Source organism: Coregonus clupeaformis, chromosome 31 (genome assembly GCF_020615455.1).
Source record: "Coregonus clupeaformis isolate EN_2021a chromosome 31, ASM2061545v1, whole genome shotgun sequence".
Classification (NCBI taxonomy): Eukaryota; Metazoa; Chordata; class Actinopteri; order Salmoniformes; family Salmonidae; genus Coregonus; species Coregonus clupeaformis.
In genome coordinates this window covers 29,339,075-29,365,169 of record NC_059222.1, presented here as the reverse complement: position 1 = coordinate 29,365,169, position 26,095 = coordinate 29,339,075, and the positions used below count along the sequence as shown (strand labels likewise).

Genomic DNA, 26,095 nt, shown 5'->3' with positions numbered 1-26,095 from the left:
TTGTGTAGTGTTGCGTAGTGTTGTGTACCGCAGTGTAGTGTAGTGTAGTGCAGTGTAGTGTAGTGTAGTGTAGTGCAGGGTTGTGTAGTGTAGTGTAATGTAGTGTTGTGTTGTGTATTGCAGTGTAGTTTTGTGTAGAGTAGTGCAGTGCAGTGAAGTGTTGTGTAGTGTTGTATAGTGTAGAGTAGTGTTGTGTAGTGTGGGGATCGCAGTGTAGTGTTGTGTAGTGTTGTGTATCGCAGTGTAGTGTTGTGTCGTGTCGTGTTGTGTTGTGTAGTGTTGTGTAGTGTAATATAGTGTTGTGTATCGCAGTGTAGTGTTGTGTAGTGCAGTGCAGTGTTGTGTAGTGTAGTGTAATATAGTGTTGTGTACCGCAGTGTAATGTAGTGTAGTGTTGTGTACCGCAGTGTAGTGTTGTGTTGTGTAGTGCAGTGTTGTGTAGTCTAGTGTAATGTAGTGCTGTGTATTGCAGTGTAGTGTTGTGTAGCGTAGTGTAATGTATCGCAGTGTAGTGTTGTGTCTCGCAGTGTAGTGTTGTGTAGTGTTGTGTAGTGTAGTGCAGTGCAGTGTTGTGTAGTGTAGTGCAGTGTTGAATAGTGTAGAGTAGAGTAGTGTTGTGTATCGCAGTGTAGTGTAGTGTAGTGCAGTGTTGTGTTGTGTTGTGTAGTGTTGTGTATCGCAGTGTAGTGTTTTGTAGTGTTGTGTAGTGCAGTGTAGTGTAGTGTAGTGCAGTATTGTGTTGTGTATCGCAGTGTAGTGTTTTGTAGTGTTGTGTAGTGCAGTGTTGTGTAGTGTAGTGTAGTGTAGTGTTGTGTTGTGTAGTGTACTGTAGAGTAGTGTTGTGTAGTGCAGTGTTGTGTAGTGTAGTGTAATGTAGTGTTGTGTATCGCACTTTCGCCTGCTTCATTTTAAATCAGGATTACACCTCAACATGAGTGATAAGGGCACCATCTCAACAAAAGAGGGAGCAGAGAAGAGGGGACGTGGAAGACCAAGGAAACAGCCACCGGTGAAAAGTGCTTCTGATGAGCCCAGTGGGTCCCCTACCCCAAAGAGGCCCAGGGGAAGGCCAAAAGGCAGCAAGAACAAGGGCAAGAAGACACCAGCAGCCTCAACTGCAGGGATGAAACGCAGGGGAAGACCTAAGAAGGAGGAAAAGGAGGAACAGGCAGCCAAGGAATCATCATCTGAAGAAGGAGAGGAGGAGGAGGAAGACCAGTAAACGTGCTACCTCACTCAACATACTGACTTCCTGTCAACCAGAGCTGGTCTGAATCTCCAATACTGGTGCCACCCCAACCCCTGTTCTACTGTTCACTTTCTTGCCTTCTAGCCAAAGGAGGGTCAACAACACAGTTCATCCAACCTCTATCTGCAAATGCACTGAAAAACCAATGGATGTTTCTCAACAAGCATAAATCTTACAAAGAATCACAGGACAGGTGACAGACAACACTTTTTCTGTGTGTATGTCATGGTATTGCAAGTCTTTTTTATTTTGGACTAAATTATGCTCTGATGATGAGTTTTTGGGGGCGGCAGGTAGCTTAGTGGGTAAGAGCGTTGTGCCAGTAACCGAAAGGTTGCTGGTTCTAATCCCCGAGCCGACTAGGTGAACTGTCGATGTGCCCTTGAGCAAGGCACTTAACCCTAATTGCTCCTGTAAGTCGCTCTGGATAAGAGCGTCTGCTAAATGACTAAAATGTAAATGTAAATGTAGTGTTGTGTATCGCTGTGTAGTGTTGTGTAGTGTTGTGTAGTGCAGTGTTGTGTAGTGTAGTGTTGTGTAGTGTACTGTAGAGTAGTGTAGTGTACTGTAGTGTTGTGTAGTGCTGTGTAGTGTTGTGTAGTGTAGTGCAGTGTTGTGTAGTGTAGAGAGTAGTGTGGTGTTGTGTAGTGTAGAGTACACTCTTAGAAAAAAGGGGTCCAAAAGGGTTCTTCGGCTATCCCCATAGGAGAACACTATTTGGTTCCAGGTAGAACTCTTTTGGGTTCCATGTCAACTCTCTGTGGAAAGGGTTTTACATAAAACCCAAAAGGGTTCTACCTGGAACCAAAAATAGTTATTCAAAGGGTTCTCCTATGGGGACAGCCGAAGAACCGTTTTAGGTTCTACATAGCACCTTTTTTTCTAAGAGTGTAGTGTTGTGTAGTGTAGATTAGTTTAGAGTAGAGTAGTGTAGTGTAGTGTAGTATAGAGTTGTTTAATATGACTCTGTGGTGCGGCCAGTCTTTGTCTCTTACCCAGAAGTAATCACAGTAGCTCCACTCATCTGGCTTCAGCAGCTGCTGCTCAGGCATACTCATAGGAAGGGGGAACGTTACACAGTTAATCTGGAAGAGAGATCGAGAGAGAGAGAGAGCGAGACAGGAAGAGAGAGGAAGAGAAAGGGGGGAGTATGGAGAAAGAGAGACATAAGGAGAGAGAGAGAGGGAGAAAAAGAGAGAGAGAGAGAGAGAGGGAGAGAGGAGGAGATTCATTTTTCCATTGTGCATCGTATTTTATTTTAATAAATTAGAGTTGGTATGCAAGGGTCTGAGGAGTCTAAGCCATGAAGGGCTACATTGAGATTAGCAATAAGAAGTGCAAGATGTGGAGCTGCACACTGTGCAGACAGTAACTGTCCAACTCTGCTGATGCTACTATTCAAGGTGCTCTGCCACTGTTGCTCTGGCAACACTTCATCTCCTCAGTTCCGAGAATAAAAGACTAAGTAACATATTGACTTCATATCGCTCCTTGAATTTGTCAACTCTTTTTTATTTGCAGACTGTCAACCTTTCCCTATCACCAGCATTTATCATTGAACAGTCCTGACAGTCTGTTGTAATTCTCTCTCTCCTCTAGATGTTAAATCCGTTGGCTGAGCGACTATCTCCCTGCTCGTCTCTATCTGTTCTCTTGCTGCTGTACAGGGCCTGAGGGTTGTGTATTGTCATCTCTCTCTCCTCTCTCTCAGGCACACAGGCACGCACAAATGCACACGCACACACGGTGAGGCAGGCAGTGGTAACAGCAGGTCTCCTGTGTGGCTGTCAGTTCCAACTGTTAGCACCCGGAGTGGGGCTGAGAAAGGCTGGTGCTCCAGGGCTGACAATAGGACTGTTATCTCCCCTCACATTTACTCTCATTACCTCCAGCAGCAAAACAACTCCGCCTCGGGGGGCTGGAGGTGTGTGTGCGCACATGCGTGTGTGGATCCACTACTGAGCATGCCCCCTTTGCAAGTGGAAAGGGTTTGATGATGAAGATAAAGTTGATAGTCCTCTATTCACTATTCCTGCCTTCAGATGAGAGTTCACACAAGGCAGCTAAAACACCCACATCTGGCTTCCATCCCTTTCTAATGATCCTTTAAGTGACCTCTATCAACGACTCCCTTAACCCCTGACATGGGTTATTAGCTGAGGACTAGATCTCTCTCTCTCTCTCTCTCTCTCTCTCTCTCTCTCTCTCTCTCTCTCTCTCTCTCTCTCTCTCTCTCTCTCTCTCTCTCTCTCTCTCTCTCTCTCTCTCTCTCTCTCTCTCTCTCTCTCTCTCTCTCTCTCTCTCTCTCTCTCTCTCTCACACTCTCTCTCTCTCTCTCTCTCTCTCTCTCACACTCTCTCTCTCTCTCTCACACTCTCTCTCTCTCTCTCTCTCTCACACTCTCTCTCTCTCTCTCTCTCTCTCTCTCTCTCTCTCACACTCTCTCTCTCTCACACACTCTCTCTCTCTCACTCTCACTCTCTCAAACATCTGCCAATCAATAGCCTTGCCCTGGTTGCTGTAGGAACAGGGAGCGCAGCGTCGTTCCCTCCCCTGCAACCCCTGTGCACTCCTTCACCTCTGCTCAGGTCTCAGCGTTTCCAGAATTTCTACAACTATTTTACAAATTCTAAATGTGAATATTCAATTCTGTTCGACACTGACATCACAGAATTAGAATAAACTCATTGCATTCCACTTTTGAAATCAAAGCAATTTTAGTCTCTAAATCACGTCCTCTGTCTCAATAGTTCCTAACATCCTCAATTAGATTTTGCAACATTGTATTGCCCATGCATGTTGGGGTTAGGGTCGGTGTTAGGGTTTGTGTTAGCGGTAGGGTCTGGGATAGTGTTAGTAGTGGTACTCACTGTGATGGTAGTCTCTTTGCTCTGTCTCCTGGTGGGTGATGTAGGACCTGGATGCTGTTGAGAGAGACAGGATGCTCCGTCAAAACCTTCCTCTATGTCCGACATGGTCTCTGGCTAACATACATTCACACACCCACTCACACACACTGGAGCTGCTGGAGCTCTCTGGGAGTGACTGTCTGTGCGCTGCCTCCGCTTCGGCTACTGTGTGTGTGAGTGTGTGTGTTGCAGTGCTGAGTAGGGGGGCATGTCTGCAGCGCAGAGCAGCGTGCGTTTGGATGTCTGTGTGTGTGTGTGTGTGTGAACGCACTTCGGCTCAGAATATGTCATCGCATGAGCAATCTGAGTGTGTGTGTGTGTGTGTGTGTGTGTGTGTGTGTGCATGTGTGTGTGTGTGTGTGTGGAGAGAAAGAGTGGGAGTAATGAGATGGAGTGGGGTAGAGGTCGATTTAAAAAAGGTAGACACAGAAAGCGAGAGAAAGAGTGAAAGAGAGAGTGCACATCCCCCACTGTCCATACCATGCCCACTGAAGCAAGACACAGGGCTGGCGAGAAGGAGGGAAGGAGAGGAGGAGGAAGGGAGGGGAGAGGGTTTATTGACAAAGTACGGAATGCACCACACCTCCTCTCCCTCTCTGAAAGAGAACAATAGAAAGAAAGGAGGAGTTAAAGGAGGAGTTAAAGGAGGGGTTAAAGTAGCTAAAGGAGGAGTTAAAGGAGGAGGGAGAGGAGCTGGGTAGTGGTGGGGTGTATGGTGTGTGTGTGTGTCTGAACGATGATGAGTGCTCTCCTAATTATGATCTGAGGATTAGATAATGAAAGGAATCAGGATGGAGAAACTGCTCTCTTTTGCTGGGGTAATGAGTATCATTATCTCATTTCATGATGACGAGGTAGTGTATATGCGTACACACGCACGTGTCGGTCTTTGCCTCTGAGTCTTTGTGTGTGTGTTAAGGAGTTTGGGTAACCATGTCACCAGTAACCATGTCATTACTGTACATAGGAGAAATCTGCTGTTTGAAGCTATTACTGTACAGTATATCTATTGGCATAGCTTCTGCATAGTACTGTTTTGATAAAAGGACACAAGTAAAGCAATTTGTCAGCAACATGATGATTCTACTGTATATTCATACAGAGAAGATTGCAGTCACTGCTAAATGCTTTCGTTGACTGGCTACCACTGTGTGTTAGCGTGGTGGTGGCTGTTGGTGGTGTAACGTAATATGAAGAAATAGAATTGCCTATCTTCTGTGTGAACATAAGTATATGGGGTTCATGGGGTTCATGGGGAAGCCCTTAACTGGAGCAACGAGAGGAGGAGGAAGAGGAGGAAGAGGAGAAGGGAGGAGGGAGGAGGACAGCAGTTTTACCTGTGGTTCGGAACTGGGCTTTTTGACCAGACTGACGTGGGAGTGTTCATTCTGATGCAACGTACTGCCACTGGAGTGAAACCCATTCACTGTGGAGGGAGAGAGATGGAGAGAGAGGGGCAGGGGAGCGAGAGAGCGAGAAAGAGAGAGAGTGAGAGAGAGAATTAAATTTGTAGCACAGAGCCTGCGGAGGAGGAATAATGTGTGTTTGCCTCCTATGAGTTGTCTGTATATCTGAGCCGGGGGTAAATTCACTTATCTTTGTAACTCAAACAAAGCTATCAGAGAATCGCTTCTTCTTTGTCCTTTTGTTTGTTTAATGTCTTTAGCAGGGCGGTTACTGGAAACCAGAGACCGAGCACCTCAACAAACACAGCTCTGAGTCCAGACAGCCTGGGTTGTCCTCTGGTACACAGGCAAGGAAAATTAGCTATTATTTGGGAGAGTTGCTCTGCATGTGTGTGTGCAATGTTTGCATGTGTTTATTTGAAGGTGTGTTTACGTGATCAGGCGGCTTGCGAGACTACATGTCAGTGCATGTGTTGGAGAGAATTATTATGCAGTCCAGATGAGATACCCCGCTGTGTTTAGTGAAACTAGACTCCATTGGCCGATCAGCCTGAGCAAGCAAACGTTTGGAGACCCCAAAGGCTAGAGTTCATCAGCCTAATTGAAACAGGCCCCCAGTCCTTAACTTACAACTATACCTTATACCTTACAATGAGGTGCAGGCTAACATTCAATGCAATTAAATTCTGTTAATCTTGTTCTTTCTATCTTGTACCAGTTTTCACCCTGGTGTTCCCTTGAGATTATCAATCTCTTCTTCAAGAGAAACCTGTCTGAGCAGTCAGCTTGCTCATATGTTATTGTTATCTCTTCTTAAGAGCAGAGTACTGTGCACCCAGACGACTCCAGATCGCAGATCAAATTAGCCACATGAAATGTGTGTGTGCGTGTGTGAGGCCTCTGGAATTCTCTGCGTGCTGCCACACAGCGGTAGGCCTATGTACAACCCTCAGGACACTGGCAAAGGAGGAAAAGTGAGAGAAAGAGAGGGAGAGAGAGTGAGGGAGAGGGAGTCAAGGACAGAGTGAGAGCGAGAGGGGGGGATAAAGAGCAAGAACGAGAGAGAGAGAGAGGTTGCTTCAGTACCTGTAGGTATTGAGTTCTTGTGTTTCAGAGGGGTTTTGGGGGTCCCAGGTACACTGGTAGGTCTCTCCCACGTTGTCTCTGGAACCAGACAGGAACATGAAAACAAATTTAACTTGTGAGGTCAGACATACATGGAAATTGAGAGAAATACATAGGATATCTCTAACCTGGAGTTCATTGCAGGTCCAAGAGGGTTACATGAAACAAAAACTTGTTCATATTAAGATTCTTGATGATTATGTTGACGGGTCGTTCTTGAATTGCAACGTCATTTTTCTAGATGTGTATTTAGGTAAATGTGTTGAGTACATCTTCCCATTCTAAATCAATTAATATGGCAGCTTAATTACTTTAAATAATGTTTACCATTATGATAACATTGTGCCACCAGTAGGAGTAGTGACACCAATGACACATTTGAGGTAAATTAGGATTTTCTTAAAAATTGAGGCCACAGATGCTCAAATCTAAGGTCATTAATCCTTGAAAAATGATTTATTAAAGTGATATGATGAATCATTTTGCTCACAATGTAAATTCCCTTCATTTAAATTGAGTAACACCATGTGACACTTTGGATTTGGACACCAAATTATCTAAATAATCCTCAATTTTTTTTTACATAATAATAGGGTGTGATTAGCTAATAATTGTTTTTAATATAGACCCCTCCCCCAATAACAGTTTGCCACTGGAAGCAATACGCAAGGTCCTTGTATATCTTTGTAATAAGTGATTTTAAGGCGGTAACACCAATGACAAAACTAAGGGACACATTATATTGGGGGGATACGGTTATTGATCTATACAATATATAAAATACTTTTGTTTACTTTCTAGCATTCATGATAATAGATAGTTATCTCTAAATCCCCAAAACATGTCACTACAACTCTACTGGTGTGATGCGTTTGATAGAAGGAGTCAGGCGCAGGAGAGTAATACGCATCCAAAGAGTTTATTCCGTCGCTAAACAGTTGCGCAAGCATGCGACAACAAAACTCAGGCACAGGAGAAATATCTACCCTGGCAACAACAAGGTAAGGGTAGCTCAACCGAGCTACACACAGCTCACTACAAACAATCACCCACACAGACAAGGAAGCAGAGGGAACACTTATACAATGACTAATTGGGGATAAGGACCAGGTGTGTGTGATTAATTAGACAAGACAAGTGATGATAAATGGATCGGCAGCAGCTAGTAAGCCGGTGATGACGAACGCCGAAACCTGCCCGAACAAGGAGGGGAGGCAGCCTTGGCAGAAGTCGTGACAGATTCCGGGTCGAGAGCCAGAACCGATACCCCGGTACAAAGACGGGGGCCTCACTGCGGTGGCGGTCAGCGTTGGCCTTCTGACGACGCACGGCGCGTTGGAGGTGAACGTGGGCAGCATCCCACGACTCCTCTGCGCACCGAAACCAGTCATCCACCGCAGGAGCCTCGGTCTGGCTCTGGTGCCACGGTGCCAGAACCGGTTGGTAACCTAGAACACACTGGAAAGCCGTTAGGTTAGTGGAGGAGTGGCAGAGATTGTTCTGGGTATATTCTGCCCATGGCAAGAACACAAACCACTCCCCTGGCAGGAACCTACCCACGTCCTGATTTACCCGTTCCACCTGCCCATTACTCTCGGGTTGGAACCCAGAGGTCAGGCTGACCAAGACCCCCAGACGTTCCATGAATGCCTTCCAGACCTTGGACGTGAACTGGGGACCTCGGTCAGACACTATATCCTCTGGTACCCCGTAGTGCCGGAAGACGTGAGTAAACAGGGCCTCCGCAGTCTGCAGGGCCGTGGGGAGACCGGGCAGAGGAAGGAGGCGGCAGGACTTTGAGAAGCGGTCCACAACAACCAGGATGGTGGTGTTACCTTGGGAGAGGGGAAGATCAGTCAGAACATCAATGCTAAGGTGAGACCATGGTCGTTGTGGAACAGGTAAAGGTTGTAGCTTACCCGCTGGGAGGTGCCTAGGTGCCTTACTCTGGGCGCACACCGAGCAGGAGGAGACGTACACCCTCACGTCCTTAGCCAAGGTAGGCCACCAGTATTTTCCGCTCAGGCAGTGCACTATACGACCGATACCTGGGTGATCAGAGGAGGGTGACGTGTGTGCCCAGAAGATCACGGATAAGAGCAGGCACATACTGCAGCCCAGCTGGACACTGCAGTGGAGATGGATCTGTGCGTAATGCCTGCTCTATATCCGCGTCCATACTACCGGCGCCACAATGCGGGAGGCCGGGAGTATGGGGGTGTTATCTCTGGGCCTCTCCTCTGTGTCATACAGCCGGGACAGTGTGTCTGCCTGTACGTTCTTCGTACCCGGAATGTATGACAATGTAAAATCAAACCGGGTGAAGAATAGGGCCCGCCTGGCGAGGATTCAGCCTCCTCACTGCCCGGATGTACTCCAAGTTACGGTGGTCCATCCAGACGAGGAAAAGGTGTTTCGCCCCTTCGAGCCAATGCCTCCACACGGTCAAAGCTCGGACAACAGCCAACAGCTCCCGATCACCATCGTCGTAGTTCTGCTCCGCCGGGCTGAGCTTCTTCGAGAAGAAGGCACAGGGGCGGAGCTTGGGTGGCGTGCCAGAGCGTTGGGATAGGACAGCGCCCATCCCTACCTCGGACGCATCCACCTCCACTACAAACGGTAGTGATGGATCGGGGTGGGCTAGTACCGGAGCTGAGGTGAACAGACCCTGCAGTCTCCTGAAGGCCAGAACCACCTCAGCAGACCAGCGGAGCCGGAATGGCCCACCCTTCAACAGGGATGTGATGGGAGCTGCGACCTTGCCAAAGCCCCGGATAAACCTTCGATAGTAGTTGGCAAAGCCTAGGAATCGCTGCACCTCCTTAACCGTGGTTGTAGTCGGCCAATTACGCACGGCTGAAATGCGATCTCCCTCCATCTCCACCCCTGAGGTGGAAATGTGATATCCAAGGAAGGAGATGGACTGCTGGAAAAACATACACTTCTCTGCCTTAGCATAAAGGTAATTCTCCAACAGTCGGGCCAGCACCTTGCGAACCAGGGACACATGCTCAGTGCGAGTAGCCGAATACACCAGGATGTCATCGATGTAGACCACTACACCGCGACCAAGCATGTCCCGAAACACCTCATTCACAAAGGACTGGAAAACTGAGGGAGCATTCATCAAACCATAGGGCATCACCAGGTATTCATAATGCCCCGTGGTTGTGCTGAATGCTGTCTTCCACTCATCTCCCTCTCGGATACGCACCAGGTTGTATGCACTCCTGAGAACCAATTTGGTGAAGAAGCGCGACCCATGCATCGATTCAACCGCTGAAGGAATGAGGGGGAGAGGATGACTAAATCTGATTGTCTCCCTGTTCAGTGGTCAATAATCAATGCACGGGCGCAGACCGCCGTCCTTCTTCTTCACAAAGAAGAAACTCGAGGAGGCGGGTGAAGTGGAGGGACGTATATACCCCTGACGCAGGGACTCGGTGACATATGTCTCCATAGCTACCATTTCCGCCTGTGACAGGGGGTATATATGACTCCTGGGAGGTACAGCGTCTACCCTGAGGTTTATCGCGCAATCCCCCACCCGGTGAGGTGGTAACTTAGTCGCCTGCGTTTTAGAGAACGCTTGCGCCAGATCACGGTATTCGGGGGGAATGCGCACGGTGGAGATACTATCTGGACTTTCCACCGTGGATGCACCAACGGAAACATCTAGACACCTACCCTGACACTCACACGACCACCCTGTGAGAGCCCTCTGCAGCCATGAGAAGGTGGGGTTGTGGAGTGCTAACCAAGGGATACCTAATACCACAGGGAAAGCAGGAGAGATCCAGATATCCCGACCACGGGCGTTTGAGGGGACAGCGGCACTGTACCAGGGATTCCTCCTCCAATTGGAGCTTTACTTCGCCAGCATCAGGCCGGCACCATCGGAATGGGAGAAGGTGTCCTTCCTCATTTCCTGCCTCTGTGGGAAATCCCTGGAGTGGGCCAACGCAGTGTGGAACGAAGGAGGAGCCGCGTTGGAGGCCCTGATCGACCATTTCCGGTGCCATCTGCGGGAGGACGTCCGACGGGAGCTAGCCTGCCGGGACACCATGTTGTCCTTCGATAAACGGGTGGGTGATTCTGTGATGCGTGTGATAGAAGGAATCAGGCGCAGGAGAGTAATACGCATCCAAAGAGTTTATTCCGTCGATAAACAGTTGCGCAAGCATGCGACAACAAAACTCAGGCACAGCTCACTACAAACAATCACCCACACAGACAAGGAAGCAGAGGGAACACTTATACAATGACTAATTGGGGATAAGGACCAGGTGTGTGTGATTAATTAGACAAGACAAGTGGAGTGATGATAAATGGATCGGCAGCAGCTAGTAAGCCGGTGAAGACGAACGCCGAAACCTGCCCGAACAAGGAGGGGAGGCAGCCTCGGCGGAAGTCGTGACAACTGGGTCACTGCTGGGACAAGATAATTTGCATACCCTAAGTACGTTAAACAATGCATAAACATAAAGTTGTGCAGTATAAATCACTTGCATTATTTTTTATCATTGAGAAACTATTCAATATAAACAAAAACATGTATGATGTGTAGCTAGCTGTCATTTGAAAGTGTTTTTCATGGTTGCGAAGGCGAGGGACGCACATGACCCTGACCGTTTCTGTCCAATCTAACTAAACAATATTCAGACTGACTTTGGCACTGTATCAACTTCCCAGAGCGATATAGGAATATGAGCCAGATTCACGAAGTGTTTGCACCTGTGAGCAGAGCATTGCACCTGCTATTTTCATAAGCAGAATAAAAGACAAAACAACAAAGAAATCTTGATTTAATCTTTTGTTTTACCACTTTATCTTCAACTCCCTGTGTTAAAAATAACAGGTGCAAACTTTCAGTAAATCCAATATGGCTGTTTAACTTCACCAATAGACTCTCTGCCGCACTCTTTCAATTCATGTGTCCCCATTTTACTCTTGCTGGAGGAAGCAAGAACAAGAGAAGGAGAGAACGAAAGAAAAGAGGATAAGAAGCATGACTGACACAGAACCTGATAGAGAGAGAGAAAATATGTCATTCACTTAACTCCAATATCCAAATTCACAATACAACTTTGATCTCAATTACCCCTTAGTGTCACCAGAGAGAGAATAGCCGTTGAGACTAAAGAGCTTTTATTTCATTTGTGTCTTTGGCTAGCACTCAGCTGTCTGCCTGTACTAAGCAGAGCGGGAGACAGAGCCAAAACCATCAGTTCGGATGACACACATGGAGAGAGAGAGAGAGAGAGAGAGAGAGAGATTTGGCAGACAGACTCAGAGGAGGAGAGAGTCTTTCCCTTCCGATCTGATGTATAACACTGTCACAACACAGTCACAATGGTTCATTAAAAGGTGCTTTCTGCCTCTATTTCTCTCCGTTAGCTTGTCAAAGGAAATCGATCTGATGGGAGGAATCGGATATTAATGGAGAGAAATACAGTATAATTAGGTTTGCTCTGGAGAATTGTATGTCACTGTATCCTTCTCTCAGGAGCTACAGCAATCACAATGAAATCCTGAGAAGGGACAAGTCTCTCTAAGTGTCATTATGCTATAATAATGATACATCAAGATAGGATTCAATCAAATCTCGACTACAATCTCTATAATTGTCATTGTGCTATAAAATACATAAAAAGAATAATTCAGAATAATTCAATCTAATCTCTACTGCAATCTAAACAATCTCAACTAAATAGTCTGAGTGGGAACAGGTATTCTAGTATATCAATAAAGATGGAATCCGCAGTAGGGGAAACAGCGCCACTGTAAGCCCCACTGCCGCTGTTATTGTTTTTGTTTTGTTGATGAAATAGAGTTGAGGAGCGTCACGCAACATGGTAAAAGAAATTGCATTGCAGTATCTATTCTGCTGTTCTATCGCACGTGCAATGATGTCAGAGGGGAAAAAAAACAGTGTTTGTTGTTTGCAGTAACTTCTTAGTTGTTGTAATATCGCAAACGGATGCAGCTACTTCAAGAGACATTGACATGTGAAATTAGCATGAGTAAAGTGTGTCAATGAGCGAAGTTAAATATGGGTTAACGTTCTATTTAGATCGCAAGTCTCTGTGACAAGTGACCTTATAGTTTCAATTACATTGACAATGTGTTAATTTCATGTGCAGCCCTAGTTGCATGACAACTTTAATAAGAAAATGAACAGGAAATGAATTTTTCAATGTTTCAATTACATTGAAAAAATTACTTAATTTTATGTGTAGGCCTCTATGCATGACACTTTTAATCAGAAAATGAACAGGAAACTAATGTAATATCAGTGGATAATGGATTGAAAGATGAAAGAAACATCTCTATTTACTATCAGGATCACAACAGAGCTGTAACTCTGTTGACATCAAAAGGGTCTGTTACTTAGCAACTGGCACCTGGAAATGCAGATTGGAGTGATTATCTACTTCACATCAGTGTGCTCAGATGAGAGGTAGGCTGCAGCTCTACACACATCCTCCAACGTATTTACTTTGTAACAAGCTCATTACAAAGCTATAATTCCAGGATAGCTGAGACAAGAGTTGAATACACTTACACAGGGGTGTCAAACTCTTTTTGCCCCGGGGGACCAAAATTTTTTATTTTTTATTTTCCTCGCCGTCAAAAGTTGTTTAAAAAAAGAGTCTTCTAGCCATCGTTTTTTGAATTTTCGATGCTCCCTGACTGTCTAGCGTTCATTTCGGTGATTATTAGCGAGCTGGACACAGTCAAGAAACTGTATGAATGTAGGTCCATTATAATTTCTACACAGTTTTGATTTGGTTTTAGTCATTTAAAAGTATATTGAGTTCCTTCCCCCACCACACAAACATTTAGCCATGGGGGTATTACTAGGTATTACAGCACTGTTGGAGCTAGAAACACAAGCATTTCGCTGCACCTGTGAGAACATCTGCAAATCTGTCTACGTGACCAACAAACTTTGATTTGAAAACATTGCAATTTTATCAATTTCATGCAATTCTAATTTTTAGCAGTTTTACAGGTAATTTCCTGCAATTCTACACATTTTGTAATGACTTACGCCATGTTAATATGATATCTGAGTGAGAATGACTAACAAAATAAATTGGGGGCCCCATAGAGGTCAGGGCCCCTGGGCACGTGCCCTGCATGCCCGGTCAGTATTCGGCCATGATTACTACAAGTTTAGATAGCTGGCTAGACTAACTACCAATCTAAAAATTGTTAGCTGACATGGCTAATTGAGTGACTGTCAGTGACTGACATAACGAGAAAAACTGCTGATTCACAACCAAATTTCGAAATTGCACCTGTTGTATTCTACTATTCTTATTCTCAATAGTAAGTTGCGACCCCGACTGTTCCTAAAACAATTATGATAATTGTGTCGGGGGCTCCTAGCAGCAGGGGGACCTAAGCAACCGCTTATGTCGCTTATGCCTGGAACCGGCGCTGGTTGTGTGGGATATCAATGTGAGTGAATATAATTAGTAGTAATATGGCCTAGTTAGGTCTAACAATCCCCATCTTTAATTCATAACCAGCTGACGCTCTGACACTCTCCACGCACACATGCGCGCACACACACACAGACACACACAGACACACACACAGACTACATTTATCTGGTTATAGCCTGGAGGGTAACTCACAAATGCCCAATACAGCTCACAATAAATAATTCATTGAAAAAAGTAAGGACAAAGGATGGTATCTGTCAAAAAGTCATATTGAGGGAACTAAGCATAAAACATTGTGTCACTGTAGCCTATACAGAGTCTACCGAAACGTTTATAGACAACGATAAACAGTCTAGGCATCTATAAAATGTCTAACAGTGTCTGTTGGGTGACGGCAGGCTGTGGGTCTCTAAGAAGGAAACCTCTAAGAAATGAGCTGTAACTCAGGAACCGTTACATCGCTAGCTCACCCACGCATGATGGTCCTCTGGTTACTATAGCAACGCAGAAACATAACGCACACGGCCGCACATGCATTTACGTGTCGTGCGCACACACATAGCACACACACACTCACTCAGAGAGAACATTATCTAATCTATCTGAACTTTAACTTAGAGATAGGGAGGCCTGGTTGAAATAGCTGATATCCTATAAATAACAGATTGGTTCAGCGAAATGTTATTAGATAGTTGGAGACTGTTTGGAAAAGACCTAGTTACAGTGGCTCTGCTGGTAAACTGTGTGTGTGTGTGTGGACTGTGCATTTATTGTGCTTAAATTTCCAATTACTTGAGGAAAGAACATAAAATAAGGACTGGTGATTGTCTATGCCCCTCAGAGGCCGATTTCGCAATACCACAACTACAATAACCATTTACATTTTTCAGCTGGGATGACTGTTACAGCTGTGTGTATTTTTGTGCAAAGTAATGAAAGATTAAGCATTTCCCTCCAAGGAAATCTGACAGCAAATAAAACGAATCCAACATCAAGAACAAAAGAGTGTCATGGGATCATATCACCCTCCTCTCATCTTTCTGCAACCCTGTGGAGTCAGAGAGATGATTATCTACTGAAGATATGGTTATTCTCCAGATAGAAAAACACACAACAGATCAGTGGAATCAACTCAGGGATGAAATGAGTATGTAAGGGAAATAACAACTGAAAGTGAAGGGGTTTTGCCATGCTTTTGGATGTGTGGTAGACAATCCTTCAGAAGAGGGTGTAGCCAAACATGACTGTCCTCTAGTTTGGTTTGTCTTTTCTCTTTCCCATTAACCAAAGAGACCTTCATCTAAAAAGGAGAGAGAGGAAGGAGCTAAAGGAGCAACTTGTTATTCTGGTCGTGTTTCTGGTTTTGGTTTGCCTAATTTTAGATGTTTTCTCATTGCCAAGTGCAGACCCCTGCGATCATGTGTCCTACTACACACACACACACACACACACACACACACACACACACACACACACACACACACACACACACACACACACACACACACACACACACACACACACACACACACACACACACACACACACACACACACACACACACACACACACACACACACACACACACACACACACACACACACACAAATAGAGAAACCATGATCCAAGACATGCACACAGGGAATGCCTTTGGTCTTAATTATAGCTACTATCATTCACAACACATTAACTTGTTAAGGCACTGAACGGCTTTACTCACTCAAGTGAGTGGTGTCATGACAAAAATACAGAATGTCTACATCTTCTATCGTCTACAACCTCCCAGTTCTACGCTGCCAATCTTACTTCTCCTCAAAATATAACCAGCATCTGTAAACTCATAACCTCATTAATCTATTCTCCCTCCCCCCTCTCTCTCTCTGAGAGTTGCCATGATGCCCACAGCATGCATAATAACATCCCCCAGGAGGTCTTCCATTCCATTTCACACCATCATGTCAACACTTCACGTTTCCTCCGGAGTTCATTTAAGGTTAGTAAATCAATACTGTGCCAGTCCCTGTCCTGTTCTAAACAGAGGAAAGCACACCGTGTTGCTTTCTCAGTCTCTGTGTGTCTCTGTCCCTGTGTGTGTGTTTGAGTGGTGGTGCTGGGGAGAGAGACAGACAGCTAATTGTGTGGACAGAAACAATGGTGTGAAGAGGAGAGAGAAGAGGAGATATCTTCCCCAAGTCTTTAATGTGCCTCAACACCCAGCAGTACCAGTCAGACACCTCAGCAGTCAGCTAGTGCTCTGAGGACATTGTTATGTAGCAGTGCTACATTGAATGTCTCATTGCCATTGAGTTTCACTCATACCGACTTTCAACATCTCTAGATTCATATGAATCAACTTATCTTAGGCAATACATGTATATCAGCCTCTATTTCTGTCCTTACCGTTGCTGGCTGTGTTGACATAGTAGTGCCGCCCTTGTGGTGACATGTAGCACTTCCAGTGTTGAGGGAGAGGCTCTCCGAGGTCCTCAACAAGCAGTGAGGTCATAGACGCAGTTTTCTGTCAAAACAGATAAATAAAATACATATAAGATGAATAAAATGAACATAAGGGCTTTCAGCTTTCACATGAGAGTGCTTACCGAGTGTTTTATTTCTGGCTCATTTCACAATCAGCAACCATTGGCGGAAAGACTGCGGTATATTGCAATACAAAGAACAACAAACAACTAGAGCCAGTCTGCTATTGGCCAGGCATGATAGAACTGATTGAACGTGCATGCACACACACTACGCTGACTAACACAGGTGAGTGTGTAGCCAACTCTGGCCAGCTGCTATTGATTAACAACACGAAAACAACATAGTTAAGTACAAGGCCAAGGCCAAGGCCATTGTAACACATTATTGGATGTTATTGTGGTGGTTGGGAAAACCGGATGAAATTCCATAACAATTACTCTCTGTTATTGGAGCGGGTGCCAACTCGCTCAAGCAACTATAAGAGATTAGTTTTAGTGGGTGTAAGTAATTATAATCCAAAAGACTGGAGTGATTCAGGAAAGTTGTACGTGCAGGTTAAGGAAATGTAACTATTACATGGCTGCATGTCTACAGCGGGACAAAGGAGGGAGAGCTAGGCTTATTAGTTAATGGGAACCCTGGATGATGTTTCGGTGAGGGGCAATTCCACGGTACACTCAAAACAATGCTGGGTTAAAAACAACCCAATTTGGGTTATTTGGTAACCCAGCCCTGGGTAAATATTGGACAGAACACACGCAGGGTTATTTTGACCCAGCCAGTTGGGTTGTGTGAATAACCCAACATGTTGCGTTATTTTGATTACCCAAACATGGGTTAATTTAACCATCAATTGGGTTTTTATTCACTTTCATTCTGGGTTGACCCAGCAGCTGGGTCTCTTTTAATGTAATCCATAGGTTCTTTTCAGGAGGCGTGGTATATTAGGGGTGTGGCTTTCATATCGTTATTTTTGGCTACCCGTGAGAGTAAATGTCATTCCTGTTCATTATGTTACGTTTGTACACTGAACATTTCAATTTTCCTTGAATATTTTTTCACATCACGTATTTTAATATAACATTAATAACATTATTATTTACATATTGTAAAAAGTGGTAACTATACAGACATTGGAATATGCATGAGGAACTCATACACTTGTATAAGCCTAATTAAAGCTACAAATGTGTCAGTGTTCAACCATAACATGTGATAACAATACAACAGAACAGATTAAATGGAATGACATTTACTCTACTAAACTACACCTTCAGTCTTCTGATCTGCTGGGTCATATCTCAATAACCCAGCATTAATAACCCAGCATCAACAACCCAACTAAGTGACCCAATGCCTTAGTTTTTTTTTTTTTTAACTGCTGGGTTATTGAGATATGACCCAGTTGGTCAGAACAGAAGGCTCAAGGCGTAGTTTAGTAGGGGCGTGGCTTTCAGATAGTTATTTTTAGCCACCCATGAGAGTAAATGTCATTCCTGTTCATCTGTTGTAGAGTTATCAAATGTTGAGGTCAAACGTTTACATTTTTGTAGCTTCAATGACGCTTACAAAAATGTATGAGTTCCCTAAAAGCCTATGTAAATCCCATTGTTGTCCCAATAATATTCAAGGAAAATTGAAATTTCCAGTGTACAAACTTAACATGATGAACAGGAATGAATGACATTTACTCTCACGGGTGGCCAGTAAGATCTAGCTGAACGCCATGCCCCTAATAAACCAGGTCTCCTGAAAATAACCTAAGGATTCCATTCAAAAAGACCCAGCTGCTAGGTAAACCCAGCATGAGAGTGAATGAAACCCAACTGATGGTTAAATTAACATGTTGGGTTATTCACGCAACCCAATTTGCTGGGTCAAAATAATGCAGCGTGTGTTCTATCCAATATTTACCCAAATTGGGCTGTTTTTAACCCAGCCTTTTTTTTTTACAAGGACCACTTGTAACAATTTCAACATAACATTTTACAAAAACACATTTCCTTAAAGAACAGTGCAGATGCAAAGTTTGGTAACAGAATGACAGCACAAACAGCACAAACCGTCATTCTGTTACCAAACTTTGCATCTGCACTGTTCTTTAAGGAAATGTGTTTTTGTAAAATGTTATGTTGAAATTGTTACAAGTGGTCCTTGTGTTGTATGGTTTGTTTAACTTTGCAATGATTGGTTTTTGTTTGACATACATTTTAAAAGGTCCAATGCAGACGTGTTTATCTCAATATCAAATAATCTCTGGTTAACAATTAAGTACCTTACTGTGATTGTTTCAATTAAAATGGTCAAAAAGAAACAAAAATAGCTCTTAGCAAAGGGCAATTTCTCAAACAAGAATTTTGCTAAGACTGTCTGGGAGTGGTCTGAGTGGGGAGGGGGAAACTGAAAATGAGCTGTTAGGCTATTGGCAGAGAGGTTTGGAACTCTCTTTCTTATTGGTCTATTAACTAATTTACTGTATGGTGATGACACCATGGAAGGCCAAAACTCCATCCCACCAAAACAGGCTGAAATGTCAGGCAGTCTTTTCAAACAGCTCTTTAGCCGTCTGCATGCTTCCCAGCCGAAACAGTTCGGAAGAGTTTGTGCATATATTACGGTGACATTGTGACGTTTCTGTTAGTTTTGGACTTCGGTAAGGGTTTTTTGGGGAGGCCAGCCGAAGTTCGGGAGCCGAAGTCTACGTCCTCCGTCCGTGATTGGTCAACTGTAGGGATTCTTCAATAAAGTATTTGTTGTCATTCAACGAGAGATGACCATTTTCATGCAAATATTTTCATTGAGAAATACTGCACCAAACATATTAGTTAGATGTAAAATTGCGTCACTAGGAACTTAATGACAGATTTGAGTTATCTTAGAGTAATTCTGGCTATTTTGAGGAAGTGTATACTGGCTAAGGCATATCAAACAGGACAAACAGTACTATTGCCACTTTTTTCTCATTTTTCAAGCAAAGGTCTTTTAAGGGAGTATGCGAGCACACTCGTTCAGTTCGCATGCGAGCACACTCGTCCAACTTCGGCTAGCCGCCAGCTGAACTGAAGCATGCTGACGCCTTTACACTAAAAGGGCATTATCATAATTTACAGTATTATTCCAGCCTCATAGTGTGGAAATATATACAGTGCCTTCAGAAAGTATTCACACCCCTTGACTGTTTCCACTTTTTGTTGTGTTACAGCCTGGATTAAATATAGTTTTTTACCCCCTAATTTTTACAAATTAATAAAAAATGAAATGCTGAAATGTCTTGAGTCAAAAAGTATTCAGTCCCTTTGTTATGGCGCGCCTAAATAAGTTCAGGAGTAAAGATGTGCTTAACAAGTCACACAAGTTGCATGGACTCACTCTGTGTGCAATAATAGTTTTTAACATGATTTCTGAATGACTACCTCATCTCTGTACCCCACACATACAATTATCTGTAAGGTCCCTCAGTCGAGCAGTGGAATTGCCCTGAAAGTATTCCAACATCATATAAGCTCATTCACAGACCTCCTACTACTGTTATTCTTAATCACCTTTAAATACATCTAATCCCTCTCTTCAGCTAATCATCAAGATCAGCTTAGTCTGGTTTGTTGGTTGGTGATGGGCTGGAGCAAAAGCCTTCACACCCCTCCAGGTTCAAGGCTGATGACCACTGAACTAGAGTCTAGTAACCGGCAATGCAGGCATCTTGAGTCATACATATTTGACCAGTCATAATTCCATCAACTTGAAATGCTGGAAAAATGCTATGGAACAAATATTTCAAATCTAATATGCATCACCATCATTATATACAATCAGACACAACCTGTACACAATTGTTTCTGATTTAATAGTCAACTAGTCATTTTTATATTTGAAAGGGATATGAGACAGCATTCTAGAATGCTAAAATGATCTGGGAGGAACAGGGTCTAACATGAATGAATCACCAATATTATACACAAAATGTCCCTGAGAATCAAATATCAACACAGACACATCACCACATTACCTCACTAATGCTGGGAATAAGAACCCATGCTACTTAGTCTTCAACGATGACATCAACAACGTGCAGGATTCATTTATATATTTGAAGACAGAAACTGTCCCTCAAGACAAGTTGTTCTTTTTCTGTCCCTCTCAGAATTAACTCATTCCATTCAACACTTTCTGGGCGGCAGGTAGCTTAGTGGTTAAGAGCGTTGTGCCAGTAACCGAAAGGTCGCTGGTTCTAATCCCCGAGCCGACTAGGTGAAAATTCTGTCGATGTGCCCTTGAGCAAGGCACTTAACCCTAATTGCTCTGGATAAGAGCGTCTGCTAAATGACTAAAATGTAAAAAGAGAAGAGCGGAGAAGAGAAGAAAAGAGGAGAGGTTTGCTGCTGGTCCCATAGGGATGGAGAGTATGAAGCGACGTCAACACTGGGTGACTTATGACTCCATGTAATTATACAGAACATTACAGCACTGCACTTCCTTTGATGGTCTCAGTGGTCACTGTGTTATATATATAATGTCTACATCCGCCCTCCAGAAATTGATTTACTTAACTAAACTTGGATGTTCCTCTGTTTATTAAGAAATGGAGGTGTATAATGTTTCAAAACAGAAAAAAAAGAAAAAATGGGATGGTTGTATGGGTGTAAGTGAGCATGCTGTCCTGATGGGGGTAGTGGTCAGAATTATGTCATTAAAGAGCAACCAAAGGAAAAAGGATACTGTCGCTACACTAAAGCAGGAAGCACCAGTGACTCGGTTAATAAAGAAGTGGTCAGATGATGCAGATGCTAAGCAACAGGACTGTTTTGCTAGCACAGACTGGAATAAGTTCCGGAATTCTTCCGATGGCTTTGAGGAGTACACCACATCAGTCACTGGCTTCATCAATAAGTGCTTGGCCCCAGTGATGTACTGGGCCGTACGCACTACCCTCTATAGTGCTTTGCGGTCAGAGGCCGAGCAGTTGCCATACCAGGCGGTGATGCAACCAGTCAGGATGCTCTCGATGGTGCAGCTGTATAACTTTTTGAGGATCTGAGGACCCATGCCAAATCTTTTCAGTCTCCTGAGGGGGAATAGGCTTTGTCGTGCCCTCTTCACGACTGTCTTGGTGTGTTTGGACCATGATAGTTCGTTGGTGATGTCGACACCAAGGAACTTGAAGCTCTCAACCTGTTCCACTACAGCCCCGTCGATGAGAATGGGGGCATGCTCAGTCCTCTTTTTTTCCCTGTAGTCCACAATCATCTCCTTTGTCTTGATCACGTTGAGGGAGAGGTTGTTATCCTGGCACCACACGGCCAGTTCTCGGACCTCCTCCCTATAGGCTGTCTCATCGTTGTCGGTGATCAGGCATACCACTGTTGTGTCGTCAGCAAACTTAATGATGGTGTTGGAGTCGTGCCTGGCCATGCAGTCATGGGTGAACAGGGAGTACAGGAGGGGACTGAGCCCGTACCCATGAGGGGCCCCCGTGTTGAGGATCAGCGTGGCAGATGTGTTGTTACCTACCCTTACCATCTGGGGGCGGCCCATCAGGAAGTCCAGGATCCAGTTGCAGAGGGAGGTGTTTAGTCCCAGGATCCTTAGCTTAGTGATGAGCTTGGGCACTATGGTGTTGAACGCTGAGCTGTAGTCAATGAACAGCATTCTCACGTAGGTGTTCCTCTTGTCCAGGTGGGAAAGGGCAGTGTGGAGTGCAATAGAGATTGCATCATCTTTGGATCTGTTGGGGCGGTATTCAAATTGGAGTGGGTCTAGGGTTTCTGGGATAATGTTGTTGATGGTGTTGATGTGAGCCATGACCAGCCTTTCAAAGCACTTCATGGCTACAGACGTGAGTGCTACGGGTCGGTAGTCATTTAGGCAGGTTTTCTTAGTGTCCTTGGGCACAGGGACTATGGTGGTCTGCTTGAAACATGTTGGTATTACAGACTCAGTCAGGGACATGTTGAAAATGTCAGTGAAGACACTTCCCAGTTGGTCAGCACATGCTCGAGTACACGTCCTGCATGAACATGCATGAACAAAGGAGTAAACCAAAAGCACCATGTTTCTAAACCCAAACTACAAGGGTCAAATCACCAGTGTTTTCTCCTCGCATAAAAACAAATAAAGAGAGGTACTGTAAGGGATCATGGTGAGTGAAGTGATCGTTCCTGTAGAAACCAGAGACACATGGGAGTGTCTGTTCACTTCCTCTTAAAGTCTACCTTCTTGTCTGCTTCCATATGTCTGACACAGGCACGCAAGCGCACGCACACACACAGTCCACTGACATGGTGAAACCCCACATTAGCTGGGGAATGTGTAACACAATGTTGGGTCACGTCTTGGTCTTATCAGTAAGGTGGCACCAGGGTTTTTCTCCTGCTCTGTAGATAACACTGAGGAAGACAGATGGGAGTGGGCTGTACTCAGTCAGGACACTGATTCCTGGAAAAGAGGACATCATTGGTTCACCCCGCTGACATGGTCTGTTTTCTAGACAGCAATATCTCATTGACTGTCTTTGAACACCGTCACTGAGTGAATTTGTCTTTGAACTATCAGTCAGTAAATCACTGTTCAAAGAGTATATGGGCTCTGTGAACTGGGCTCAACCTTTTAATAATGACGAATGTGTTGGACCAATGTCGGAGACCTCAATGTAAAATCTCTAACCCCGCCTCACAACATTGGGAGAGGGCCAAGTCCTATCTTGAATTAACAGTGCATTAACTTTCATATGAACCATGCATTGATATCAATGGGGAGTTAGGATTCAGGCCACAATTAGGCACACAGGGATGCCGTGAGTGAGTGAATGAGCACCGCACACCTATGTGTGGTGGGAACTAGGAACTTTGACAGCACATGGAGCCAGCTTGTCCCGGCATATGCAGCATTAAATAATGCACCATGCCAGATGGTTAACCTCGACAACCCCAGACTGCCTGTGGCTCTGCATTCACAGGATGCCAGAACAGCCCCTGGCTAAGAACATATGGCTTCAGCTATGGCTGTCTGGAGAGCAACAACAACAATCATGGCTGTCAATGGCTGTCTGTCTGTGTTCTGTAGAGCCATAGCAATCATGGCCGCCATCATGTTTCGAATACAGTATCTATTCCATTATAATTTTCTTTGCCACGTTGCTTATTCCATAAACCTAGAACCTAGTAAAGTCCCCTGAGTCATTCAAGTCATAAAGAGAGTTACCATAAGCTCAAGCTGAGGATAATTTCAACACAAGCCAACGCCATTGATTCATTTTTACTGAAATAACCACCAGTAGGCCTGTAGGCCCAGTAGGCCTACCAGTACAAACAAACATGCTTACTATAAGAGCAGAGTGGTCCATGGTATGTGTGGCATGACAGACACATCCCTGTGATGGTTTACAGCCACGTTTCCCACACCCAAAAACACAAACAGCATCTCTTACTATGGAAAAACGAAATAGCTCATAGCTTTCCATTTCAGTGCCACTGGCTCCCCGCCTGGAAAACCAGAAATAATTTGTCAAATTCCCTTCGGAGAAATGGCTGTAAATACCCTGGGCCTGTAGAGGAGGTCAGTGAGAGTATGAAAAGGCATTAAACCATGCCGTTATCCTTTCACCTGAGTTTTAATAGGCTAGCTAAGACCTCAGGAAGAGAGTGAAAGTGCTAGGTTTTAAGATCAAATGTTAAAGGGATAGTTCACTCCACAGTCAAAGTTTGTCAGAAGTTTGATGAAAGTGGTTGAGCTTCCAACAGTGAATATGAACTCTTGGATCCATCTAATTCAATTATCCATTTAGGATGGACTCAGAGACATTTGATATACAGCTTGTAACGTTTTATATAAATAAATATCTCGACTGGACCTCTGCATAAAATAAATCGCTATTTGTTAACCATGTTGTTGTTAAAGTAACATCAAGAAGAGAGAGAAAACTGGGTTATGGAAGGCTAATCCCCCCAGCCTCACCAGAAATAGTGTAAACATTAGATTGGGTTTCAGACCACCCAATAACAATTATTTTTATATCATATCAATGTCCTCAAGACAAATTAATATAACTTAAAGATGTCAAACTTCTGGCTTGATTAATTAAAAATATTCTACTATTGAAGTTGAAGAAGCAATTAATTTTAGAATGAATTGTAATTTCTATCTGTCTTAGAATTAGATTTTCTATGAGTTTCTCTTCGACTTCCATCTGGGTTTTGACATCAGTTTTTTCATGTTTGACAACATAAGTATGTGATTCACTGAGCAGATACTGAACGGTCAGCAGGTTTGTGAAATGGAGGTCGCCCACTCATGGACTGAGAGGAGAAATGTGCAGCCTCAGTATTAGTGGTCCTCCAGAGTTTCAACAGAGGATTACCGGTCGGGTCCTTGTCCAAAGCTTAGCTGCCCTTACTCATGCCTGAATTACTCATAGACTCCTGACCTGCAGTGTTGTGAGCTCAGTGTGTGTGTGGACATGTTAAACTATTCTTGTGGGGACCAGAAGTCCCCACAAGAATAGTAAACACTTTTTATTTTGACCAACGAGGTCAAATGCTATTTCTAGGGGGTTTAGGGTTAAGGTTAGAATTAGTGTTAGAATTACGTTAAGGGTTAGGGTTAGGAGCTAGGGTTAGGTTTAGGGTTAAGGTTAGGTTTTTGGGTCAAAGTAAAGGTTAGGGTTAATGTTAGGGTTAGAGTAAGAGTACGGGTTAGGGTTAGGTTTAGGGTTAGGGAAAATAGGATTTTGAATGGGACTGAATTGTGTGTCCCCACAAGGTTAGCTGTACAAGACTGCACGTGTGTGTGTGTGTGTGTGTGTGTGTGTGTGTGTGTGTGTGTGTGTGTGTGTGTGTGTGTGTGTGTGTGTGTGCGCGTGCCACAGGAGGTTGGTGGCACCTTAATTGGGGAGGACGGGCTCATGATAATGGCTGGAGCGGAATTGGGGGAATGGTATCAAATACATCAAACACATGGTTTCTATGTGTTTGATGCCATTCCATTCACTCCGTTCCAGCCATTATCATGAGCCGTTCTCCCCTCAGCAGCCTCCGCTGGTGCATGCGTGTGTAGGCATATGTGCCTTCATGACTGCATGCCTGCGTGTGTGTCTCTCTCTCTGTGTGTGTGTGTGTGTGTGTGTGTGTGTGTGTGTGTTCAGCCTGTCCTCCAGTGACCTCTAGTCAAACATCTGGACGTAGGAAGATGGGGGTATGAGGGTCGGGGTCTGTACAGGGTCTGTATGTGAAACCAGCTGTCCTGTTTCAGTAGGGTCAGGGATGGAAGTGTCCTGTATAACGACCAGGCAGGGGACAACACGCCAGAACAGAGGTGGAACAGTGTCATGAACCAAGGACAACAAGCCATTACAGAGAACATAGAAAGTTCCCAGTACACTAGGGCCAACCAAATGTAACAGTTCTTTCAACTGTGGTTTAAATAAGTATATGTTGTTCAGTATACAGAAACATTGAGGTCGCAAACAATGCTGGTGAT

At 44.4% G+C, this 26,095-nt stretch overlaps 2 protein-coding genes across 2 annotated transcripts in view; one reads left to right on the top strand and one right to left on the bottom strand.

Moving 5' to 3' along the window:
* Window positions 1-26,095, bottom strand: part of gas7b (growth arrest-specific 7b) — a 51,632-nt gene that overhangs the window by 14,964 nt on the left and 10,573 nt on the right. Inside the window, exons 2-6 of the mRNA XM_041858711.2 lie at window positions 16,544-16,661; window positions 6,651-6,728; window positions 5,496-5,584; window positions 4,120-4,173; window positions 2,245-2,334 (exon numbers count right to left, since the gene is read on the bottom strand). Coding sequence (XP_041714645.2) covers window positions 2,245-2,334; window positions 4,120-4,173; window positions 5,496-5,584; window positions 6,651-6,728; window positions 16,544-16,661 — 429 coding nt within the window. The remainder of the gene's footprint in view (window positions 1-2,244; window positions 2,335-4,119; window positions 4,174-5,495; window positions 5,585-6,650; window positions 6,729-16,543; window positions 16,662-26,095) is intronic.
* On the top strand, window positions 895-1,483 carry LOC121547430 (high mobility group protein HMG-I/HMG-Y-like). The gene has a single exon (XM_045209867.1). It carries the CDS (start codon window positions 932-934, stop codon window positions 1,220-1,222), a length of 291 nt encoding a protein of 96 aa, XP_045065802.1. The 5' UTR covers window positions 895-931; the 3' UTR covers window positions 1,223-1,483.

Bases quoted from the DNA above. Each gene is read 5' to 3' on its own strand.
- LOC121547430 (XM_045209867.1), top strand. From the start codon at position 932: ATGAGTGATAAGGGCACCATCTCAACAAAAGAGGGAGCAGAGAAGAGG.